The sequence below is a fragment of the Cryptomeria japonica genome, chromosome 9 (genome assembly GCF_030272615.1).
Source record: "Cryptomeria japonica chromosome 9, Sugi_1.0, whole genome shotgun sequence".
NCBI lineage: Eukaryota > Viridiplantae > Streptophyta > Pinopsida > Cupressales > Cupressaceae > Cryptomeria > Cryptomeria japonica.
Window position 1 is genome coordinate 634,858,129 of NC_081413.1, and position 27,714 is coordinate 634,885,842.

General features: G+C 35.7%; 1 protein-coding gene across 1 annotated transcript; it reads left to right on the forward strand.

The window, feature by feature from the left end:
• The first annotated feature begins 21,670 nt into the window (after positions 1 to 21,670).
• Positions 21,671 to 22,721, forward strand: LOC131078090 (protein VACUOLELESS GAMETOPHYTES). The gene has a single exon (XM_058015738.2). It carries the CDS (start codon positions 21,778 to 21,780, stop codon positions 22,468 to 22,470), a length of 693 nt encoding a protein of 230 aa, XP_057871721.2. The 5' UTR covers positions 21,671 to 21,777; the 3' UTR covers positions 22,471 to 22,721.
• Positions 22,722 to 27,714: the final 4,993 nt, after the last annotated feature.

Genomic DNA, 27,714 nt, shown 5'->3' on the forward strand with positions numbered 1-27,714 from the left:
CATTGAACCTAGAAGTGCTAAGGAGGCATTTGGTGATGATTATTGGGTTAAAGCTATGGAGGAGGAATTGGATCAAATTGAGAAGAACAACACCTGGACCCTAGTACCTCGATTGGTAAACAATAATGTTATAGGTACTAAATGGGTATTTAGAAACAAGTTAAATGAAGATGGTGTTGTACTTCCGCAACAAGGAAAGATTAGTTTGCAAGGGTTATGCTCAAGAAGAAGGAGAAGATTATGATGAAACTTTTGCACTAGTAGCAAGACTGGAAGGTGTCAGAACTTTACTTGCATTTGCAGCCCATAAGAAGTTCAAGGTATACTAGATGGATGTTAAGTCTGTATTTTTTAATGGGATATTGGAAGAAGAGGTATACATAGAGCATCCTAATGGTTATGCATTGACAGACGAGAAAGACATGGTATGCAGATTGCATAAAGCTTTGTATGGATTGAAGCAGACACCCAAAGCATGGTATGAACGACTTCATACACATCTGATGAAGATAGGCTTTGCAAGAACTAGTGATAATAATATTTATCTCAAGTCTGAAGGAGATGAAATACTTCCTAGTGAAGTATTTGTTGATGATATTATTTTTGGAGGTAATGATGTCATGAGCAACAGTTTTGCAGATGAAATGAAAAATGAATTTGAAATGTCTTTAGTAGGGGAAATAAAAAATTTCATAGGCTTGCAAATACAACAAATGAAGAATGGCATTTTCATTACTCAATCTAAGTATGTGAAAGAGGTTTTGAAGACTTTTGGCATGAGTGTTTGTAAACTAGTTGGAACACCAATGGTTACAAGTTGTAAATTGTCCAAGGAAGATGCATCTAAGTTTGTTGATGAAAAGGAATACAGGTCAACGATTAGCAAATTACACTATGTTGTTCACAACAGACCGAATATTGCCCATGCGGTTGGTATAGTTGCAAGATTTCAGAAGAATCCAAAGGAAGCACACCTGATAGCAACAAAGAGAATTTTTAGATATCTGAAAGGTACAATTGACTATGGATTATGGTATCCATATGGAGGAAAATTTGATTTGAAGGAATACACTGATGCTAATTGGGAAAGAAATATTGATGATTGGAAAAGTACTACTGGTGGAGCATTCTTTCTACAATCTACTACTGAAGCTGAGTATGTTGCAGCTTACATGAATTGCACACAAGTTATTTGGATGAGGCACATTTTGGAAGGTTTTAAGATGAAGATCTTAGAACCTATAAAGATTTTATGTGATAATACAAGTGCCATTAATATTTCTAAAATTATGTTTTGCACGCTAGCACCAAGCACATTGAATTGAAGTATCACTTTTTGAGAGAAAAAGTTCAAAGTAAAAACAAAATCAGTTCTTAACATGACTTATTGTAAAATTCTTAACAGGCTTGGCTCCTAACAAGGCGAACTTCAGAAGAGTTCAGATAATTATCCTTGTGAGTCTCATCTCACCATGGTTTTTACCTATTTGGGTTTTCCACGTATAAACATTTGTCTCAAGTGGTGAATGTTTTTGTGGTTATGATCTTATTTGATTGATTACTTAACTATTCTGATAAGGTATGATAACTGGAAGCATTGAGAGATTGAATATGTTGAGACATGATTAAGCATTTTGATGTTTACAAGATTGAAGTTGTTTACTGTTAAGTTGTTATAATAGTTAACTGGTTGATGTTGAGTATTGATCTTGATAAGTGAAAGTTTACTTTGTGAGTTTGAATTTGAGATTGGGAAGTTTGTATCAGTTTTTCAGTATACTGATTCACACCCCCCCCCCCCCTCTCAGTATTCTACCGAATACTTATTCTTTCATCATACCATCATAATCTTCATTTTGCCTTTGTCTTTTCAGTAGATCATCCAGTTGTGCAACACTAATCTTGAATTTTTCTTTATACTCACTTGCAGTAGTAAGATCATTTCTCAAATTCATTATTTATCTTTCAAGCTCTTGTTCATTATTCTAGGATTGTACCAAATTAGTTCTCAACATATCATTCTCATGAGCCAATCTGCCACATTCTTCAAATTTGTTCTTTAGAGATACAACAAGATTTTCTTCCTTCTTCTTTATGTCCTCAATTTCTTTTGACATCCTCATAGCCAGGTCTTGGATTTCATTCTTCATGAGCATGTTTTGTTGACTCAAGTTCTAACATTGTTCCTTAAGTGCATTTTTCTCTTCATCATCCTGGTTTTGCAAAAGTTCCTTCCTCCTAGCTTAAGCAGATGATAACCTTTCTTGCAAAACAAGAATGAATTCATTAACAAAATTCAATTCATCTTGCAGCTTTAAGTTCTTCAACCTTTTAGCATCATAATCTTCAAGTGCCATCTCAAGTTGCTTCTCCATAGCCATATTCAATGATTCCAATTTCTGGATCTTCCTCAAGCTGTTAAACTTCCTTCAAGGCACCAGGCTCTGATACCAATTGTTGGAATAGAAGGAATCCAAAAACACTAAGAGGGGGGGTGAATCAATGTTCTGCCAGTGATATAAGATTTTACCTTATTATAACATACACGTATAAATTGGTTAATGACGAAACATATAACATGAAGTAAATAAACCAACCACATGGATGAACACGATAACACACCGAATTTTGTACGTGGAAAACCTCAAAGAGGAAAAACCATGGTGAGATTTGTGACCCACAATATCAATTCACTGGCCATATGAAAGATATTAAATAACATGGGGGCCTGCACATGCAGGAAGGCACACTGCCTAGAGCACACTGCTCAACACAAAAGAGTCTCATTGACTACAGGCTTCTGCTGAGATAAAATAATAATGGTGAACTCACAAAATGCATCTATAATGCCAAAAAGAGTTCTGGTTATAGCTCTGTTCGGTACCGGTTCATAAACCCTAAATCCTTTTACCGGTAACTCCCTTACTCTAAGAAAGCTTTACAAATTGTTTACTGACCTTTTCATGATATTACTTTCGCATAAAAATAATATATATATATATATATATATATATATCCTTCACATCACTTTTCTTCTCCACATTAGTTATTTTCATGTCCTATATCAAAATGACCTAATAAACCGACTTATATACCCTTTACAAATAATATGCCTTATGTCGGCTTACAACATGTTACAAAAGATATTCAATGTTGGCTCTATATAATAATTACAAAATGATTTTACAAATAAATTTTTTTCCCGGATCCTAGACTGATGTCGGCTTCACTGAAGTGTAGAATGTCAGTGCTAGTGTCGGTGTCGGTGTCGGTATTTGTCGGTGTATGCTTTCTACAGAATCATGTTGCCATCAATGACAACATATGAATCCTATGAGTTTCAATTTCCAACAACTACATGGCAGACCTAATTGCAATACAACAATATAAAGTAAGGGAGATAAAGGGGATAGGAAGAGAGAAAGAGTGGGGAGGGAGAGAAGAAGAGAGAGAGGGATGGGGTATGGAGGAAGGGAGAAGGGAGAGAGAGATAGAGAGAGGTAGAGGGAGGGAGAAAGAGAGAGGAAGAGGAAGAGAGAGGGCAATAGAGAGAGAGAGAGAGAGAGAGAGAGAGAGAGAGAGAGAGAGAACATGTACGCACTTGAGAGGGGGAGAGAGGGAGACTCTAATGGGTTTTTGTTTCATCAAAAAATACGATCAGGAAGACCTTCAAAAATTTACGGCAAGGCAGAAATTAAAATTAAAAAAACGGGCACCCGTTTTGAAATTTATAGCACTTTAAGAAACGTGCGCCCGTTTTTAGAAACAGGTGCCCATTTCTAAAAATCGTGCACCAGTTTCTCTACGGTGGTCCGATCCTAAATGGGCACCCATTTTATTTTTATGGGTCGGGGCTCCGAAGCTAAATGGGTGCCCATTTTTAAAAAAATGGGCACTCATTTCTAGTGGCAAACTTTTTTGCTCGTAGACTTCCACGAAATTGGTACCCAACTTCTTGCACCCACCTGTGTGTATATATATACTTTACACACACACACACACACACACACACACACACACACACACACACACACACACATTATATATACAATATCATATTATATATTATACAACGTACACACTTCTTATACCATAGGTATCCCGTACATGTTTTTTGACTATTTAGGCTTGGAAATAGGTCTAGATGACAAAACTACGGGTTGGAAGCTTGATTTCCCTCCATTTCTCTCATTTTTTATGTGTTTTATTTTATCAACTTGGTTTCTCGACTTTGTCATCATCAGGTTTACACTTCATCAAGTGGGTATTTCTAAAATTGCCACCATATTTTCACCCATCTTTTGAGATTTCTAACCATATATTTTTTTAAAAAACTGATTAACAATAACATATTGTTATTGAATTTCTTTAACCAGTGTCTTCATGGTTCTCACAGACATACGTGTATCATTTTTTTAATAACTTTTGTTATACTTATCCAAATTAAAAAACTTTATATTTTATTGTAGTGCACTTGATTCTTTACAATTTAAAAAAAATAAAATTATATTTTCGATTTTTTTTAGTGCAAGTTATGCTTCGGGCACAAACAAGTACCTAATTTTCCAGGATGTGCTCGATTGGAAAAATCATAAAAAAAAATATACTCAACAAAAAATTGCAAACAAATACACAACTTCTAGTGCTCACTCTTAACTATCTTTTTGCCAAAGGATTTGTCAAAATACTAAATATAACTATGACTTTTTTGATGCCCACGTCAGACACTATGTTATGTTTTTCAGAAAAAATCAGGGTCTATTTTTTTGCGCGAAGGATTTGACCCCTTTAATCTTATCCAATTTTGAAAAATTTAGTAGTTTGGAAACTAGATTTAGAGTACTATAATATTTGTTCTTTGATTATCTTCATATCTTGAGCGAATGATTTTCAAATTGTGCCTCCAAGTTCAGGTTCACCTGATTTCAGAAAAAAAAAGAGTGTCCACTTATACCCCTTTTTGACCACCATCTTTGTGCATTTACCCATGTATTCTTCAATTAAATATTAATACATATTTATGGCCCATTTTTTTTATGGTGGAGTCATTTTGTCAAAGGCTTTCTTCATGTCCCTATGGTAGGGTTTATTTATTATAGTATTTTTAATGGACTTATTTTCTTAAAAGGTTTTCTCCATGTTCTATTTGCTTTTGTATAATTTTTTTTAATGTGACATCTTTCTTCTTCTTTTTTAAAGGTTTCTCCATTATGATATTGTTGACTTCTTCCTTTAGTCTTGGTGATTTTAGTATTTTTAAAGTATGTTAGGAGATTGGTCTTGTAACAATCCTATATCATGCAAAAATAGCGTAGATAATGTATTTAGTGATTCTTTATAACCTATATTACCAATATATACACAAGTTAGAATTAAATAATCACAAGATTTGAAAACCTTATATTACATAAAAAATGAGTAGATCTCAATTATAGAAGATTATTATATATGTACATCGGTGTACCATACTTCGAAATATAGAAATTTTATTTGAAATGATATAAAATAGAATAGAAAAGTTGTACTTAAATTATAAAACTACTTAATGTGCTTGAAGGTGCACATGTGAGTGCAAGAGTGAAGTTGTACCCGAACAAATGACTTAAATCATACACATTAAGCTTTGACTTTTAGGATTAAAAGTGTTAAGCACTCAAAGTTGACTGACATTCTCCAGGCTTAATATGTTGCTTAATGTGTGTGGTGTAAAGCTAGTCGTATGCAAACAGTGGAATGCTCAATGAGAGGACCTGGGAAGATGTGGCAAATGCGGATCTACCATAAGAGCAATGCAAAGATCTTTGATTTCAAGGATCAAGAGAAAAACATACTCCTCAGTGGGTGTTTGAGAATGGGAGATGGGTGGATAAATGCCCTACTTTCAAGAATTAGGAAGGAATTTGGACAAGAAAACTTAGGCAAGATAAGGCTAATAACAAATAGGGGTGGAAAGGCTTAGAAATGACGAGCAGAGGAGGTGGGGAAGGTAGTGTGAGGGCTGCAGGGGCGGATCATGAGCTTTCCAAGCATATTACCGAATAGAGGTTTAGTAATGATAGATGAAGCAATTCTTGGAACTAGAGCAAGATTGAGCAACTTAAATCACACACTAAGATTTGACTTCTAAGCTTAAAAATGTTAAACACTCAGAATTGACTAAAATTATTCATTGCTTAGTATGTGTTGGGATATTAATTTCCCTACATGCATGTGATCAATTGTAGTTTGAATTGCAATTTATTGCATAAGATAAAAATAGAATATTAGTAATTTCTTCCACTTGCAGAAGCTAAGCTAAACTGAGAGCTCTAAAATGGAATTTACATCAAGATTTTAATTGTAGTTGAAGATATCTATTTCTAAAAATATAATTTGCATGAAAAGCTAACTGCATGTTTGTTGTTTTAATTTTTAGCTGGCATTCATGTGCTAAAGACCTCTATATAAGGAGGTAGATTGTAATGAAATCTTTGTCTTTGATCATTTGATCATTGATCCTTGATATCGTGATCAAGAAATGTTTTGTATTCAATTTTAAATGAATATAAAGTTTTATCTACTTTTCAATGCAATTCTATGTTTATTGCTATGTAGCAATTTGTGGGGTTGCAGGACCTCATCAACTGCGCACACTCTCGGGAGTGCGAGGCTCTGGTATGACCCAGTACATCACCCAACCACTGGGGCGAATGTTGTTCCTCCTAGCCCGAGACGCCCCATCCTCTCGTCTCTAATGGTTGGCAATCAAACAGAGGGTTCTACGAGGGAAAGACAGTGGGATCGAGGAAATTCTTTCAACAAAAAAAGTACAAAAAGAGATGCCCTGGCAAGACACAGGCGTAGGGCGATTTGCAGAACTCTCAGAGGAACCACTTTTTATCGATGTTGCTGAGGCGACAGAGACAGAGTTGAAGTCTCTTAGTGATATTGCGCTGATTGGCAGAGCAATTGGTGGAAACCCTACCAGGGCGGAAATGCGAAGATGGATTGCTGCAAACTGGACGTTTGATGGTTATTACTTTCTTACCAAAGAATTTTTTCATGGTAGAATTTGAGGGTGCAAGGAAAAGGGATGATGTGTTATCCCAATCAGTATGGTGGATGGATAAGATGCTTATCTACACACAAGAATGGTCTAGAAATTCCAACCCTAAGAAAATGGCCTCCTCTCGGGAAGAATACTGGATTTGCCTTCACAATCACCCATTGGAGTATTGGTCTGGAGATTGTCTAAGGAAGATCGGCTCTCAACTAGGGATTGTATTGGGATTGGATATTGGCAAAGTGGACACAACATTCTTTATGCGAATGAAACTAATATCAATTAGACCCCTGCCAAAACTCATATGTCTTAAAACTGTGGGAGGCATATGGGAGCAATCTATAGTGATAAAGGAGATGAAATACTTTTGCTTCAATTGTGGTGGCAAAGATCACTTTGAGAGGAATTGCCCACGTCCCTACCTTAGGGAAGATTCAATCCGAGACACCCTAGCCACCTTCCCTTCGAAGAAAAACTAAAACTTGGGAATGGCAAGCAGAAAATGGAAGTTGACAATATCGGCACCAACGTATGCAAGTCAAGGGGTGCTAACAACCCAACATCACAAAGTGAAGAAATTGTTAAAACAACCCAACTCCCGCCTAAGGATTCACCAGTAGGTCATTTGAAGTGGTCACAGGACGGGTGCAATACACAGGTAAAACAGAGTAATCAAAAGAGTCCCATTTAGCCATTCACAAACCAACCAAGGTCTACCTCCTTTATGAGTTCGAATGGGCCAATGGATTTGCCACTCATTGAGATGGGAAAATCGCTGAGGAGAACAATTCCCCCAAAGTCAAGAAAATTGTGGAGGATGCTAAGGACAAATCGGTAAGCACACCAGAAGGGGGAGTCATTGGGAATCCAAGTTTTTCTTATGAAAGTGATGCTTGATAAGATGGGCTTCTTCGATGACCAAAGGCTTGCTCCCAATGAAGCAAGAGTTGTTTTTGGATCGCCTCCAAGTTCAGAAGCAAGGGAGGAGGCGGACTTGGATGAGCTTGACATAATGGAGCCAAGGCACACAAGCCAAACCACTCACCAGTCTATGGGATTGGGGAATGCAAGGAGATTCGGAATAAATTTGAACAAGGTGATCAGAAATAAGTCAGAGTATTAAATATTTTAATCTTTAATTAATTTTTGTCCTCATATAAATGTAATAACCTTTCAATACTGGATTGTCTTTTTGACTTCCGATGAGGACATAAATGTAGTGGTTGTTCAGCTTCTTTGAAAGATTATAAATAAGCCCAATTCGAATCCAATTGCAGTGAGTTAGAGAGTTATAGAGTTACAGAGTTATAGACATACAACTCTTAGGACGAGTTTGCAAAACTATGACATGCATCTCATCTGTCGAGATGCATCTCGTAGAAGTGGCGCTGGACCAATGATTGCCCAACATCAAGAAGTACCTACTTAGATCGAAGGGAGGGATCACCTTGGGATAATCTCCCTTAGGGAGTAATGAAGCTAGTATCTTGGAATGTTAGGGGCTTGAATGCCCCTAACAGATGGCATTGGATTCGACGTCACTTGGCACTCCTTAAACTTGACATCATAATAATACAAGAAACTAAACTAGGAGGGAAAGAGGGGGAAGATTTTGTTTCCAAGTGCAAAATTTGGGAAGGTGTATGGATTGACTCCACTGGCAGCTCTGGTGGATTGTTGATCCTTTGAAATCCTTTGTCAGTGGCAATTATAGATTGGGTACCTGATCCTAACTTCCTCAAGTACAAGGTGCGATTGTTCAACTCTAATCTCCACTTCTTCCTTTTTAATATATATGGTCCTGTCAAAATGGATGATAAAGTGAGACTATGGGGTTTGCTTTTGACCCAAATTCTCCCCCTTCAACATCAACATTTCATCCTCGATGGTGATTTCAATGCTATCATTTCTCTAAAAGAGAAAAAGTGGTGGAATCCTTCATGAAACAACAATAATGAGAGACTTTAAACTATTTATAACCAACAATGAGCTAATGGACGTGGAAACTAAAAGGGGTTGGTTTACTTGGAATAATCGCAAATTGGGTTTTGCCCACATAGCTGAGCAACTGGATAGGTTTCTCCTCTTCTCGAGCTGGCTAACTTCAAATACCATTTGAGAGGCAAGGGTCCTCCCCACTCTAGCTTGGATCATCATTCGGTCAACCTTGAACTCCATCCTGATAGGCGGTCTGCTAGGTGCAGTTTCAAATTTGAAAAAATGTGGCTAAGACACGAAGAGATAATACCAACCATTTGTGAATGGTGGAGAGTTGCCAAGCTTGGGCATGGTGCAAGGATTTTTTTAGTTTGCCACTAATCTAAATCTGATAAAGGGAAAGTTAAAGATCTGGAACAAAGGGGTCTTTGGTGATATTTTTGAATCTAAGCTTAGACTGGAGAAGGAATTGGAAGAATTGAACCAAAAAATCCTTGCCTAGGAGATGACAAATTCATAATTCATAGAGGAAAAGAGGTTGGTGGAGGAGATAAACGAAGTATTAGCTAGAGAGGAGACTTTTTGAAAAAGAAAGTCGAGGGAGCTATGGCTAAATGAAGGAGAATCAAACACAAGCTTGTTCTAAAATACAACCAAAATGTGTAGAACTAGTAATCCTATTGACAGTATTACCAATAATGTAGGGATCTTACTCAATTATGAAGAAGATATTCAAGTTGAAAGGGTGTGGTTCTTTAAGGATGTGTTAGCACCTACTGGTAAGGCTGAGCTTGTAGACTTGAGTGCAATCCTAGTAGTTATTCCCAGATTAGTCACATAGGAGATGAATTCTCATTTGATGGCTCCATTCACAAAGGAAGAAGTGAGAAAAGAAGTTTTTGAAATGCATCCCAACAAATCTCCAGGTCCAGACGACTTTCGGGCTCTCCTTATTAGCATTGTTGGGACTTCATTGGAGATGAAGCTTGGGGGATTATAGAGGACTACAGAAAGAAACAAAAATGCTTAATCAGTTTAACAATACCCACATCGCCATAATAAGGAAGAAAGAGGAGGCGTCCACCTTTGTGAATTATAGACCAATTTCACTATGTTCCACTATATACAAAATAATCTCCAAAAAAATATGACCAATAGGCTCAAGGTGGTCCTTGGGGGAATAATCTCTCAAGAACAGTTTGGCTTTGTTCCAGGTAGGGAGATCATGGAAGGCATTATCATTGCTAATGAAGTTATACACTTCATCCATTCAAGCAGGCAGAGAGCAATGGTTCTAAAATTGGACATCAACAAGGCATACGATAGAGTTAGCTGGCAGTTTCTTCTTAAGGTCCTGGAGGCATTTGCCTTTGGAAGAGATTGGTTGGACTAGCTATTTGGATACATCTCTACGATGCACTATTCGGTGTTGATTAATAACTCCCCCTATGGTTTTTTGAGAGCTTAGGGGGCTGCAATAGAGAGATCCCCTCTCCCCTTTCTTGTTGTCCTAATGGCAAATGCTCTGAGAAAATCGATTAGAAACAACAAGGCTAGTAATCACTGGAAGGGGATTAAGGTAGTAGATAACTTGGAAAATATCACTAACCAACATTTTATAGATGACACTTATCTTCACAAGGATGCCAACTTGACAGAGGCAAATGAGGTCGAGAAAATTTTGGATCAATATTCACCATTGTCAGAGAAATAGATTAATAAGGAGAAGTCTTCAATTCATTTTAACTCAAAGATGAATTATTTCCTTCCTTGGTTTCAGCATTAAGGAGCTACCTTGTTCTTATTTAGGGGTTTCAATCTTCCAAGGGGTAATGAAGACTGAACATTGGCAGTATGTAAATAAAGTTGTTCAAAAGAAAGTGCCTACCTAGAAGGGGAAATGGCTGACTCTTCTAGGAAGAATCACCATGATAAAAGTTGTCCTTGTAACCATCTCAATATATGCTATGTTCTCTCTAAAGCTCACAAAGACCGCAGATCAAAGCCTCAACAAAATAATGAAGCATTCCCTATGGGAAGGGTCTAATGACACTCGTTGCCTCACTTTATTGAACTGGGATACAATCAGGGAAGATATGGTTAATGATGACGCTGCCATAAAAGACATTGGTTTGCCGAATCAGGCGCTAGGTGCCAAATTAATTTGGAAGCTTTACTTGTTGCCAAACTCCCTTTGGTGTCAGGTCTTAAGAGCCAGGTACCTTGATGATAATGACCCTGCTAGGATCTTAACAATAGCTATCACCTGCCCAGGCTCCCACATGTGGTGTTTTATGTGGGATAGTCACTTTGTGATCATTGATCATGTTACTTGGTAGATTGGTAATGGTACTTTGGCCCTTTGGCCCATTTATGGACTGACTCATGGAACGGTTACCCTTTCCTCTTGGAAATGGAAAAGTTTGCAGAATGTAATAAGTCAATGGCAGATGTGGGCAATTGTTAGGTTGTTTGATATGGTTCGAATGTTACCCAATGGAGACATTGACTAGGATTGGCCTCAACTTCATGGGTGGTAGGTGAGCAAGTAGGTTAAGAGGGAACTTATTGAGGAACTCAAAAATAGAAAAGTCCTCCTCTCTCCGAAGCCCGACAAAATAATATGGTGTGCATCTAAGTTGGGCAACTACTGTGAGGTTGGGCTACCAACTCTTGAACCAACGATGGGACTCCAAAGAGTGTCCCACCAAGCTATGTTGGGATCAATCTGTACTCCCCAAAGTTGGAACCTTTTCATAGACAACTTTGCATAAACGTGTGCTCACAGGGGATAGCCTGCTCCTGGTTGGCATTGTAGGGCCAAGTCTATGCCTTATGTGTAAGTCTAGTGAGGAAAGTGTGGACTACCTACTCCTCAATTGAAAAGTAGCCTCAAAAAGCTGGGATTGGCTAATGGGGAATTTGAGGTGGCGAGGCACTAGGCAGGGAAATTTGTATGCTTTCATAAAAAGTTGGCTAAGCCTAGGGGCCAAATCCTTTTGGAAGGACATCTGGACCGTCTCTCCTTCAATTTTTCTACGGCAGATTTGGAAGGAGCATAATATAAGAATTTTCCAAGGGGAAGAGCACAATTTAGTCCACGTAATAAACAATATTGAGGATATCGTCACTGAATTTTTGAATACTCGTGCCCTCCCTATGAATGAAAACGGCTTATTCTAGTTGGGATGATAATTTGTCAAAAAGATGGGACGGTCTGAGAATGCCAAAACATTAACTTGCCCCTGTAGAACCATAAAAAAGTGAAAGGAGGTCAAGTGGAGGAACCCCCTCGGGGTCAGTGGAAGTTGAACTTTGACGGGGCCTCGCGGGGGAATCTTGGGACTTCAGGTATTGGTTGCATCATCATATAAGTTTTTTCTGGGGCCTCTCCAAGAAAATTGGTATAGGCACTAACAATGAGGTAGAACTGGCTACTCTGGACAGCAGACTAAGACTATGGATCTCCAAAGGTATCTCGACAGTTGAAATCGAAGGGGACTCTCAAGTCTATGTGAATGTCGTCAAAGAAAAATCCTTAAGCAATTGGTTCCTTCGAGGGTTGATCGATTTGATATGGGAAAAATTGGAATGCCTGGATTCCTTCTCGATATGCCACGTATAACGGGAAGCCAACTCGACAGCAGACCTCTTGGCCAACATTGCCATCGATGGAGATTCTGCTAAAATAATCTCAAATGATCCTGCTATGTGGATGGCCTTAGACAGGGTGCTACAAAAAAGATCATAGCTGTTGAACGGTGAATCATCTCGCCCTGGTGATGGCTTATGAGAAGGTGGGGAGTCTATTGGCACCCAAATCGGGTCGAGTGTGGAGCTGTGATGGAAAGTGGTGGTCTCTAATGGGTTTCTTGTATGTAAAGATGGAAAATGTTTCCCATCCTTGTAATTTTTTTCCATCACAATAAAATGAGAGTTGCCCCTATGGTAGCACTTTCTTAAATATTTTTTTAAAAAAATAGGTGCTATTATGGTAACTAAAGAAATTCATGGTCATTAAATAGTTAAGTGTTTGAAATCTCACTACAACCCTTACGTTAAAGAATTGTGCATTTGGATACATGTGTGTTCCTATTTGAGCATTAAATATGAATGAACAATGTTATTAACATTAAATAACATATATATTTATGCATGTTAGCCATAGATAGCTAGAACTTTTATGATAATATATGTTAGCCATAGATAGCTAGAACTTTAATGATGGGTCAAGCTTCTCTTGTACAATAGCACATTGAAGCTTTTGGCTTCATTTTAGGTTAGAAAAAACATCTCAATGATTCTCTCTCTCCTTCAAGGTTAGAAAGAAAGATTTTTCAAAAGAGGTTTCGTTTGTGAAGACTAGGTCATATGTAATTATATTCAAATAATGTGGTAAAGGCTAAGTCCTTGTTGAAAATGGATTAGTGACTCAATTGAAAATGTTAGCCAAATTGTTAAAATAAAGTTGTCATGATGATTAAATAACTTCCCTTTATGCTCACATGCAAGTAATAGTATGAAATATACATACCTATTACATCAATTGAATAATGTATATTATATCAATTGAATGATAATGACGTTTATAATATATGATGAGGTTATGATGAATTTAATAATGTAGGAATGAAGGTTCAATATGAAAAAAAAATATTATGGTTCTTTGATTATGATTCAATAATTTTGAACACAAAATTAGATTATAGTTAATTACTCAATGATTTTACTAAACTTGCACAACTTGACTATCTATAGCTTGTCTAAATTTGAGTACTCATTAAACTACTTTAGTGCATTTAACTATGTACTATACTTTTGTTCCACATCAAGTACTCTAGTTATACATTTAGGTATAGAATGGATTGAACCTAACCTCCACGACTTTACTATCTATAGTCATCCAAATAATCGTGTCATCCTCATCCAATTCTAAATTGGGTGGGTGAGAGGAGGAAGTGAATAATCATCCGGTTCTCATTAGTTGGGTTGGTTGGGAGGTAGAAGAGTCATTTGGTCATTCCAATTGGGGCTCTCTTAGGGAAACCCCACCCATAGAGATATAAGTGGTTCACGAGATATCATTTTGGCCCTTCAAGTCCTCTAGGTATGCTTTGTAGTTACTTCACTTGTAAATTAACTTCACTCTCCATATGTGCCAATGGACAAGCATAACATTTGAAATCTATTGGAGGGAGAAGGTCCCCCATTACGATGCTTCAACAAGGTTGAGTGACTTAAGTAATGCAAGTGACAATGTGTTGGCTACTAGATTGAATGAATGGTAGTCTTATTACTGACTAGGTTGAGATCATAACCTATTTCTACATTTATGAGTAAGTAATGCCACCATAGAGAGTATGTTTGTATGAATATCATAGGTAATAGGATGCCTTACATGAGGTATCATAGCTTTATATTAAGTACTAGGCTTTCAATCTATTTTTCTTAACTTATATATATCTAGCTTGAGAGATATAAATATGGATTTGGCAAATAGTTCTAATCAAGGTGGTTCTTCACATTTTGGCCCTATTAAGCTACACTTGAGCCAAGATGGATGTGGTGGAAAAAGAAGTCAAAATAAACAATTGAGTGCTAAATCAAAATGTAAACCAAAAAAATCTTATGAACTACTAAATTTATGGTTAATGGATCCCTATTTAGGAAGAAGAAAATATTGATATCAAGCATGCCAAGATAGAAATTGAGATGCCAAAAGACCTAAAGAAAGTGGCACCTCCTAAATTTGATGGAAAAATTTAGGGGATGTTGCTTAGGCTTAGACCATAGAAATAGAAAAATACTATTGTTAGGATTAAGGTGCCATCTACCTTTTAAATCCTATGACATGGTTCCAACATCCCCAAAAAGTGTTCTAAGACACTTAGATTGTATTAGGAACATAATTTGTAATATTTCTCACCATTATTTGTAATACATTCATAAGGGGTGATGGGTTGCACTAGTTGCGGTAAAAGTGGGTTGTGAACAAAATTGTTTAATATTATTTTCGTCACATATGAACTTCTAGAATAAGATATTTAATGACTTAAAGAAGTGGAAAAGGAGTTACCTTTGGACTTCTCTAAGTGGGAGCATGTAAGAGGAAATAAGTGTCTCTTGGTATCCTATGATTTATTGCATTTAATGTAATGTTTATCTTGCAAGAATGGGCGAGCAAGTTGGAGGGAAGTATTGGAGCCAAAACTAGTATCTTTTCAAGTTCCATGGAGGCATTCCAAAGGTTTTGATCGTGAGGAATAAAGAGACTTCTTTAAGAATCTTTATTGATGATTTTTTTAGTATAATTATTTTATTACTATATTGTTATGTTCCATTTATTTATTTATTTTTTATTTTTTTCCAAACTACATTCTATTATTTCTCAATGATATGGCCTTGCTCCATGGTGTATTTATTTGCTAGCTTGTGATAATGCATTTATCATTAGCTTGAGTTCTGTCTTCCTCTATGCCCTCTCATCTGGTATCAGAGCCAACAGATGGCAATGAAAGAATAATAGGAGAAAATTCATCTGGAAATGACAATAGAAATGTGAAAGGAGAAGTGAAGTTAGTTTGCAAAAATGTTAAAGGAGAAGTGGCAGAGTAGTGGTGTTAGTCTCATGATCGATATGCTTGTAGCAGCGACCAACAAGCCTGCCATCATTGTGTTAACAAGCCTACCATCGTTGTGTTTGTAATTGAAGCAACACCCATCAGATGGAATAAGGGAGAAGCCAACTTGGCGTAAGCTTTAGCCTTTAACATTTCTTTGTTTTCAATTAGGGAGTCTGGTTACCTGCCCTGTCATTTTTTACATATAAGGCAAACAAAACGAGAATTCTTTCCATGCATCAAGTAGTGGCAGATTTCAAAATCTTGTGAATGGCACACTAACTAGATGATGCCAGTAGTGTTATCAATAATCACGAGGCTCAAAATGTAGTTCCTAATAGCATCGACTTTTATTTTGTTTTGTTAGAAATTCTCCAAAACATTGGAAATTTATAATTGGATGAGCTAATTCGACAAGGACTGTTGGAGTATTTTATTTTTGATGTATGCTGTCAATCAAGGAAAATAAGTGTGCAGCTTGAAGAGGACTATTTTTGAAACACTTTCTAGAGAAAAGAGTATATCAATTTTTTGTAAGTCAATAAAATAGAATTCCCTTGAGGAGTCTAACAAAGGAAAAATATAATAGGAAGGCAAAATAAAAGGGAAAGGACCTTACCAAAGTTGCATCATAAGCATCCACTTAGATTCTTGATTGGGGTTGTTAACATCACATGGGTTCAATTAAGGATGTGAGAAAATATTTGGATCCTTTCTACTATTTTGATGGGTCCTTGAGGTGTATGGGAGATGGTCTATATGTTGTTTTTTTTTTTTTTTTTGTTTATTATCAACTAATCTGTTATTTGTTTATCATATGAATCACATAATTTTAAGAACATATTTTAAGTTAACTTTTCATTCAATGGTGATCAATGAGATACATAGTGATTTTGTAGTTGTAGGGGAGAGTAAATCATTAGTCTTACATCTACCTCTTTTTTCACTTCATTCTTAAATCCTCCTTTTGTTGTTTTACTTGATCATTCTTATGAGGTGACTAATTTATGGCATCATTTTTTAACCATTGTAACTACCACTAATTATATTAGCTCAACCAATAAAGGATGACTACAAGGTTACATTAAGATAACTTTTCTAATTATGTTTGCCATGGTTCTATTTTATAATTGAAGAGAATTTTGACAAAAGGTAATCATGGGGAGATTAATAAATACGAGAGTTAGCACATAGTATGGGCTATTTTCATGCCTTTCCTTTAGTAGGGCTCAATATGTTTTAACCTTTGTTGACAATTCTGTAAATCGATTTTGGTGCATTTCCTAAAACAATATTCTAAGCTCTTTGAGAATTCCTTGGAATTCAATAAAAATTCAAATAAATCATATTCAAGAAAAGTAATCAATATGTTTTTTACTTATAACAATGGTGATGAATATACGAACCATTATTTCTAATATTTTTGCACTTTAAAGAAGATAGATTTGTAACATTTATTTCCATATAATCCCTAGAAAAATGATGTCGTAAAATGGAAAAGAATATTTCATTGAAGAATATGGTGAAGTATATGATTCAATATAGAACTCTTTCATTATAATGTTAGGTGAATGTCATCAATTATGCTTGTTATATCCAAAACTATGTTCCTCATTGAGCCTTGAAGGGAGTCAATCATTTTGATGCCTAAAGTAGTTGGATAACAATAATTAAAAACATCAAAGTTTTTATTTCTCTAGCATTGGCCCACATTCTTGTAAAAAATGTGAAACCATGATTTGTAGAGTAGATCTTGTATATTTTTGGATTAAATCTAAACGGTGTTAAGCTTTATCAGTTACTCCTCCTAATTACACATGATTTGTTTATTGAGAGGACTACTTGTTTTAAGGTATTTAAAAGCTTCACTCACATCACTTGTCAATATCCTCCTTTGGCATTGAACTCACTTGGAATTCATGAAGAAACTTTTAAAGATTCATACCCATCTAGGTATATTTATGATGATGAGGAGTCTCCTTCCTCCACTTAAGATGCTAAGAGTGATAATGAGGATTCAATTCCTTCTTATCCTATTCATCATTTTAAGGTTGATGGTTATCTTCCATATTATTTGACTTTGGGCCTACTTTGGGCTTGAGAAATGCTATAGGATATAGGTGATTAGGTTTAGGGATCCATAGACACTAGGTAGATACATTCATGATTTCTAAGGATCTCCACATGTCATCATTGATGCTACCTTCAATCTAAATTATTTTTAAAAGGGTTTAGTATTATTTAATTGGACCATACAACTATGCAAGAGGAATATATAATTTATTGATTACACACCACAATTGAGATCTTCTCCCTCTTCCTAAGGGAAATAAACTTGTTTGATATATCTAAATTTACCAAAATAAATTATCAATGGACGGGTAAATGGATAATAATTTAAGGCATTGGTAGTTGTAAAGGTTTTTTGCCAACTTTATAGTATTAATTACTCTAAAAATTTTGTGCCAAGAGAAAAATTGAACCCCATTCAAATCACACTATCTATCACTACAACACATTGATGATAGGTTGACTTATGGACATGAAGGTTACTTTTATTCATAGAGGTCCCTTGCAAAGGAGATATACATGGATTAGCCAAATGTTTTATCTAGAACTCTTATTCAGTGTAAAAACTCAAAAAATCTATCTATGACTTTGAACAAGCACCTCAAGCTTAGTGATCCAATATTGATTCTTTCCTTCTCCCACATAAGTTCTCTCACTACCATTTAGATTTCAATATATACATTTTGTAGTATGATACTTCACTCCTTATTTTGGTTCTCTTTGTTGATGACATATTGATCATAAGGAGTTCCACATCCACCATGTGGTGGTAGTGAAAATTTTCCTCCATGATAAGTTTTTGATAACTTACATCAACTTATTGCAATATTTTCTCAATATTAAGATCTTTGTTTGTATTTCCAAGATCACTATAACATAATTTAAGAATACTCTTTATTTTGTCTATATGTTTGACTTGACTAACAACAAGCCTATTCCAACTCCCTTTTCTTGAGAGTCAATTTTGAGGCTCAATTTTCTTCACCCTTTGTTGATGGCACTTTGAATTCATAACTTTTTGGTAGTATTATCTATATGAATCACATGACCCAACATTTTATATGTTGTTTCCATCACACCTTCATTCATGCAAGAATCCCATGAGATGAAATAGAAATCATCCAAGTGGATTCTACACTACATTCAGGGTACTCACACTTTCTAGATTTACTATTCCATACACATTAGTATCAAACTAGTAAACTATGCAGATTTAAATTATGATGCCTAATTTTCAAGAACTAAAGTTTAATTTATGAGGTAGCATTTCTCTTGGTTTAGGGATTATTTCTTGTTTTAGTAAGGAGTAGTATTATATTTCTCTATCTTCTCACTAAGTTTGGTAGTTCATTCATATGTCCATCAGTCATGTTTTGTGGTATTTGATATGTTATTTAGATCTCACAAAACCTATTCCAGATACAAAGGACCAATCATATTTAAGTCCACATAAACTACATTTGGGAGCACATTCATGGTTAGGTCATCAATCTATATTATTTCTAAACATTCAAGTAAGGTATTAATATTTTTACCAGACCCGTTATAGAAATTAAGTATCTTGATTTACAATCTAAGCTAGGGGCATGAGGCGCATCATCTTCTAGGGGCTACCTAGTTCTTCCTCTTTAGGTCTTTTCTCTCTGTATTTGGGGGGAGGGGCTTGCTCTATCTTTTTGAGAGGCCTTCTTATCTTTGGTGTATGTGTATGTGTATGTGTGTTTGTATGTATCTATATGCATATGTATGTATGTATGTATGCATGCATGCATGCATGCATGTATGTATGTATGCATGCATGCATGCATGTATGTATGTATGTATGTATGTATGTATGTATGTATGTATGCATGCATGGATGTATGCATGTTAGAGATATGTATGCATCATCAAGTTTCATTTGTTGAGACCCATTTTTTCACCCACTCATGAATGTGAGACCCCTTCATTTGTATACATTTGGTATCAACATACATATCTCCAACATATCAACATCATCAAGTTTCATTTGTCGAGACTCATCTTTTCACCCACAAAACCTATTCCATAATCGAAGGACCAAGCATATTTATGTCCACGTGGATTGCATTTGGGAGTTAATTCATGATTAGATCATCAATCTCTATTATTTCTCAAAATCCAAGTAAGCTATTAATATTTTTACCAGACCCTTCATAGAAATTAAGTATCTTCATTTACAATATTTGCTAAGAAATATGACATGCATCATCTTCTATGAATTATTTAGTCCTCTCTCTCTCTCTCTCTCTCTCTCTCTCTCTCTCTCTCTCTCTCTCTCTCTCTCTCTCTCTCTCTCTCTCTCTCTCTCTCTCTCTCTCTCTCCTTTTGAGGAGGGGCCTACTCTATCCTTTTGAGGGGTCTTCTTCTCTTTGGGGTATGTGTATGTTTAAGTGTATGTGTATGTATGTATATGTGTGCATATGTATCTATATGTATATGTATATATGTGTGTACGCATGTATGTATGCATGCACGCATGCATGCATGTATGTTAGAGATATGTATGTGTCATCAAGTTTCATTTGTTGAGACCCATCTTTTCACTCACCTATGGAAGTGAAACCCATCATTTGTATACATTTGATATCAACATACATATCTTCGACATATCAATATCATCAAGATTCAATTGTTATGATTCATCTTTTCACCTACCTAAGTTATGCTTAATGGATTGTTAGTGTAGATTGATATTTTCCTCTAGTGAATAATTATTTTACTATTATCTAAACTTTTACTGACACTTTTTAATCAAGCTCATTGACGTTAATAAAGTGAGTTAGTGTAAATAATGTGAGTGTCAACATCATCTACAGGAGTTACATTTACTATTATTGGGTACTTTTATTGTACCCTGCCTATTGATTGTATTTTTCACATCCCCCCTCTCCTAGTCTATATATGCTCACTCTTCTAACTTGTTGTTTCTTCCATAACTCTATAAACAATCTAATCAAGAAGGTTGACTTAGGAGAACTTGACCCTTAAAATTGTAGTCGCTTCTCCTATGTATTTTTAAATACTATTAGTCTTTGATAATCAATGAAAAGAAAAGATCATAATGACATAACCCATACTTGTACGTTGTTAGTAGGTTCAATGTCATGAATTACTTATATAGATAGCCTCTCTAAAATGTTTGAAAACATGACATCAAATATACATTAGAATCACAATTAATTATCACATTATCATAACACTTAGCTTATGCCATCCACATATGCACTTACTCTTGTATAACGACCACTTATTACACGTATTTTAACACCCACCGAATATAAGCATTCAATGATGTGCTAAAGATTGATCCTAGACCATTGGAATTGACCTTAATATTAAAAAAAAGACTAGGATCAATATACTACTTGTAATTGGAATTGAGTAGTCTTCCCATTGGAATTGGCTATGCAGCCAAGAGATTGCCCTTGATGTGATCATTTTGTGATTTTCAAAATGATTTATTAATTAAGTTAAAAAAACACAATACAATTATGATATTGCTATCAGGGTTCAATTGTGTAGTTTTTTAAGTCAAACTCATTGACCCATGTTTCATGAGTAGTGGTTCACAAGAACCTATATCTCATAAGAATAAGTGGTCCACTTAGCACTCATTGCATCTAGGTGATGCTCACAAGGGTGAAGCATTGAACCGTCCCGAAAGATCACCCATCGCAGTACTACTCCAACTCAAACGCAATTACAATACAATTGTTCAAAAACACATCACATTTAATAAATCATTTTGAAAAACACAATATGATCACATCAAGAGCATTTTGGCCGCAAAACCAGTTGCCTAGGATCGAAATACTACTTTATTTGGAATTGACTAGTCTTGCCTTTGAGCGAGTTTTGTGGCTAGATAACTCTGAAGGACCGTGGGCACCACGAAAAGATAGGAGATTCCGTCAGAGGAACGCGTAAAGAGGACAATGGAGGAAATTCCGACAAGGAGACTGGAAATTGGCTGGGTTTATCGTAGTGCTTTCTTGGAAGTTTACATAGATTTGACTTAGGTTTTCTTTTTTTTCTATATAGTATAGGGCTGCCTGCTGAATTTGTGCGTGGATCTAAGGATTAGTAATGGCGTCTACCACAAGCCAGCAAGTTGATCGTGAGGGTACTCTGTACAACAGCCGCCATGAGCACAATATCTGTTCATATGAAGGCCTTCAGCCATTTACATGCAGTGGGTGCAAAGAATACGGAGCAAACTTTGGATTCAAATGTCAATTATGCCCCGACTTCGTAATGCACAAGGCCTGTGCTGTGATTCCTGATGAGTATGTTCATCCCTTTTACAGCAATTCCCCTCTTCAATTTCGCCCCAAAACGCGTCTCCCATGTCACCATTGCAACGGCTGTAGGGAGGTGCTCAGAGGGTTTGTGTTCGAATCCCCTTCTCATGATTTGAGGCTTCATCCGCTGTGTATGGCGCTTCCTAAAGTTCTCAGCTATGGCGGCCATAAAGATCATTGCTTGAAGCTTGTTGTTGACCAGAAGGAAAAGTTCAACTGTGCACAGTGCAGTAAGAGCAATTCGTGCTGGAGGTTTCAGTGCGAGGAAACGGCATGCAGGTTGTGGGTGGATCTGAATTGTGCGAAAGTGGATTTTCATGGGCTTTCAGATGTTGGTATCTCGAGCATTGCACGCCGCAGTCGAAGCAGGCGTGTTCTTGAAATGCTCGGTAGACCAAGCAAATTTGTTCTTGGGAAAGTTATTGAGGGCGCCGTTTCCGGTCTTGTAGGAGCAGCAATTGGGTTATGGTTAGGTTGAAGCTATTCTAGTTCTAAAATATATCTTTCGTATAGCGTGTTAGTGACAGGTTAGTCAATTGTAATCGTTAATTGCACAAGATCGACGGTGAAAACGTGCGACTAACACGCGCGTTAGTCACTCCGTACTGCCTTTTTGGAATCAGAATAGACGCGTCTTTATGACTATGAGATCCACAGAATGTGACCTCATAATGTACTGTTTCCTAGTGTATTTATAAATTTAAGTTTATAGATATGTTTCTGGGTTTATTCCTTCTCCTTTCCATCTTTCCATAATATTTTGAAATTCTTAATTTGGTTCAGAGACCAGAAAGTTATGAACGTTTTACTAAAACTGATTTTTAGTAGAAAAATTATCAAATAATAATGATAAAGCAACAGAGCTTGTGTTGCAACTTGTGAGTTGAGGATGGACAAAATTCAATTGGAAAAGGAAGAATTTCAATTCTTTAAAATAGAAATTTTGGTAATGGCCGCAAGTGGAAAAATGGAATGGAATAAAACACCTCCAAAGTAAAGAAATATAAAATGTTTTTAGCTGAATTTGAGGACAAAACAAAACTATTGTCCTTAGTTCTACTGCATGGTGAACAGTAAATTTTACATCATTAACAATCTGCACACACAATATGGTTCCTATGAAATTATTGCACAGAGAATGGATTGCACGATGCAGTTAAATAGAGAATAGAATGCTTAAAAAGCAGAGAGTGGATTCATCAAAAGGGGCTTATAGAAGTCCCTTGAATAAGCAATTTGTAAGGTTTTAAAAATTCTCGAGCAAATGCGGTTGACAAGTGTAAAGCCACATTCTACATCAAAACCTAAAATGTGGGTCCTAGTCATTAACATATAACTAACTCATTGGCAAGACATGGTGGATCTACATCAAAACCTAAAATGTGGGTCCTAGTCATTAACATATAACTAACTCATCGGCAAGACATGGTGGATCGACATGGGTTTTAGAAGTCCCTCCGACTCCCATGTCACTCTCATGAAAGAAGAGAGGTCATACAAACTAAAGTTTCAAATAAGAGTCAACAAATGCAAAGTGGGAATATAATAATATTTGTTCAAAAGTATATAATCACTTTAACAAAGGGAAATGTTTTAACATGAGGTGATAAAAGGAAAGGACTCAATGAAAATAATAGCCAAGGGATGAAATTAACGTTTTATTGAAGAAAGTGAAAATGATTTCATTAAACAAGAGGTAATTTTAAAAATAAAAACATGTGGTTAAAATAAAAACATGTGGAAAGCCAAAGAAGATTATTTTAATCATAAATAATAGTTTATTTTTCTTGGAAATTTCATTAGGTTGGATAAATGAATAACAATGCTTGAGATTTAAAGAAAGGCAAAAATTCTGTTTTGATTTCATCAATATAAGGAAAGTTTAAATTGATATAAATATCTCAACATAATCAAAGGATATAAGAAATTTGTTGATACAAAATGGAAAATATTTTATCAGTTGAAGGATATTATTATTTTCACTCAAGAGTGGAAACTATTTTCAAGGAAATATCAAGGTGTACGCAATGTAATACTATAAGTAAAAAGGGATTTGTTTTGTCAAAGTGAGTTATTTTCACTTAAGATTGAAAATTGACAAATTATATTTTCACCAAAGAGATTAAAATAAATGGAAAAAAGGTAGAATTAAAACAAAGTAAAAAAAGATTACTTCCCCTGAAATATAATTCAGGGATTTTACTCTCACATGGGTGAAATAAAATAATTACATCAAGGGGCAGAATAATCATTGTAGCGTACTTAAGTGAATATAAAATGAATTCATGTGCATGTCTATATGGAGTATATTAATTTTTGCAGAGGTGAAACTATTTTTCTGGAAAGGTTTGATCAAGCAAGAGGCTATTTTGATAAATGAGGCGACACACCTTTTATTTTACTTTTCACATGATTCAAGAAAGAAAGAACAAGACTGAAGGATATGCATTAATTAAAGAATCAAATGTTTATTAATAAAATAATTAATTACTTTCTATCTTTGGGGTGGGTAATTAATTCATTTTCTATTATCATGGGATGTAACGATCTGAAGCTATTGTTGCCCCTTCATTCTATATAAGAAGGGAATCAAGATCGAATAAGAGGGGATATAGAGAGTAAGTGCACCAAGATGGTATGCAAAAAGGGGTATAAGTGGACACTTTTTTTTCTTCTAAAATCAGGTAAACCTGAACTTGAAGGAGAAAGTTGAGATTGCACTCAAGATATGAAGATACTCAAAGAACAAAGATTGTAGTAATCTGAATCTAGTTTCCAAAATACTATTTTTTTTCAAAATTGGATAAGATTAAGGGGGTCAAATCCTTCGTGCACAAAAACAAATCCTGATATTTTTTGAAAAACATAACATAGTGTCTGACGTGCGTAATTTTTTGTTGAGTATTTTTTTTAATGATTTTTCGAATCTAGCACATCTTGAAAATCAGGTAACTGTTTGTGTGCGAAGCATAACCTGCACCAAAACAATAAAAAAATGCAAAAAAATAAAAAATTTGTAAAGAATCAAGTTCACTACAATAATGTATAAAGTTTTTTAAATTTGGATAAGTAGATCAAAATTTATTAAAAAAATGGTACACATATGTCTTTGAGAGCTATGGAGATACTGGTAAAAGAAATTCAAGAATAATATGTTATTGTTGTTCAATTTTCTAAAAAATTATATGATTAGAAAACTCAAAAGATGGGTGAAAATATGGTGGCAATTTTAGAAATACCCAGTTGATGAAGTGTAAACTTGATGATGACAAAGTCAAGAAACCAATTTAATAAAACAAAACACATCAAACTTCCAACCTGCAACTTTGTCATCCAAGCCTATTCACAAGCCTAAATAAACTAAAACACATACAGGGTATTTTGAATATAAAACGTGTACAGGGTTTTAATAAACAAAACTGTGTACGGGGTTTTAAGAAGACAATCCACGTACGGGGTTCAAATTAATAAAGTTAGATTAGTAATATGGACTTGTATGCAATTCATTTAGCATTCCATTGGGTTTTTCAGCAGGATATATACATAAAATATAACATTTAAGTATAAGTATTTCTTATACTTTAAGTTATATTTTATGTATATATTGTCAGGATGTTTGAGAGTGGTTTTACATCTCTAGGAGTTATAATGCAGATTCTAGATTTTAGGAGATCCTATAAATTTTCAGACCTAGTCAAATTTTAGTAATCAGTAGGCTTGTATCATCATTCACTTTCTATCTCTCTATCTCACACTATTTGTCTTCCTAAGCTCTAGACCTATCTATTTTCCTATCTCTCTCATCCTCTCTTCATCGAAGACACCAAGAATCTTTATTTTTTACTATAGAAGAGAAGAATCAAGATAGGTCCGGAATACTAGAAGAGAAGAGGGTATATGCACAAAGTTGTGGTACCAAAAAGGTGCCACACTTCAAAAAAAATGAAAAATGCTCAAAGGCACATGCACTATAGGGCGTGCGCCTTATAGGCTTGGCACACCAAGCCTATAAGGTGCGCGCCCTATAGTGTGTGCGCCTTATGAGAGAATGTGGGCTTGGATAATGGGTCAAGGGTCCCATATAACCATTTTTTAGTGCAGCTCATTTGGCTAGCGCCAAATGACTTCCATTGAAAATTTTTAACCTTTGCTAAAATTATACTCTATACCCTATAATCTATACTCTATACCCTATAGTTTGATAGCCACAACCATAAAAATTAAACAATTTCAAACCTATAACAAATACCCTAGATTGTATGACCAAATATGCTAAATCCTCGACCCTATACACTAACCATAGACCCTATAACCCAATATGCTAAACCATATGAGGTCGTTATGGTTCGTATGGTGTCCTAAGGGGTCATATGGTGTCCTATGACCCCTTAGGACACCATATGACCCCTTAGGACACAATGTGAACACTAACGACGCATAAGGGGTTAAATGGTATCCTAAGGGGTCATAGGACACTATATGACCCGTTAGGAGACCATATGACCCCTTAGGACACCATATGACCCATAACGATAATATATGGTGTTCTAAGGGGTCATATGGTATCCTAAGCGGTCATATGGTGTCATATGACCCCTTAGGACACCATATGACCTATAACAACACTATATGATGTTCTAAGGGGTCACATGGTGTCGTAAGGGGTCATATGGTATCCTAAAGGGTCATAGGACACTATATGAACCGTTAAGACACCATATGAACCCTTAGGACACAATATGGTGTCGTTATGGGTTGTATGGTGTCCATATGACCCCTTAGGACACCATACGACCCATAACGACACCATATTATGTCCTAAGGGGTCATATGGTGTCCTAAGGGGTCATATGGTGTCATAATGGGTCATATAGTGTCATATGACCCCTTAGGATACCATATAACCCCTTACGTGTCATTAGGGTTCACATTGTGTCCTAAGGGGTCATATGGTGTACTATGACCCCTTAGGACACTATATGACCCCTTAGGACATCATGTGGTGTCGTTGTTAGGTCCCAGAGACAACTGAGAGGGGGGGGTGAATCAGTTGTCAAATAAATTCAAACCAAAAACTAATTAATTAGCTTAATGCTTAATACTGGTAAACCAGTTAAGTATGTCAATAGATAGTGTTAACAGTAAATTACTATACCGGTAAGGATTAATGCATGAAACATAAACTTAAAGTCATCCACTACACATAACACCAATGTTTGTACGTGGAAACCCTATAAGGGGAAAAACCACGATGGGAAACCTTACCCACAATCAGATGATACTACTGCAGATAGTAAGTGTACATAAATGGGGTCTGCACATGCAGAAAGGCCAACAACCTAGAGCTCACTGCTCAAACACAAAATGGGAGTCACACTGACTACAGTTGGATGATTAAATCCAATAAGAATGTACTGCACAAAATATCATCTTCATATGTTGGATTCAGTATCGGTGTAATGCTGATATGCTTCTACAAAAACCTAGCTTCACCTTCAAATGATGTCTTCGTATATACCTCTGCTTAATCTTGCATATACCTTCACACAATTCTTTTTCACATTTCACACTTGATCTTACAAATAAGATCTTACATTTATACCATAACCTAAGACCAATTTTAGTACGTCAACTCTACAAGATATTACAATAAAAATATTTTACATACAATATAATATCCGATGCAATAACCGATTGAACATGTCGGCTTAATGCATTTACA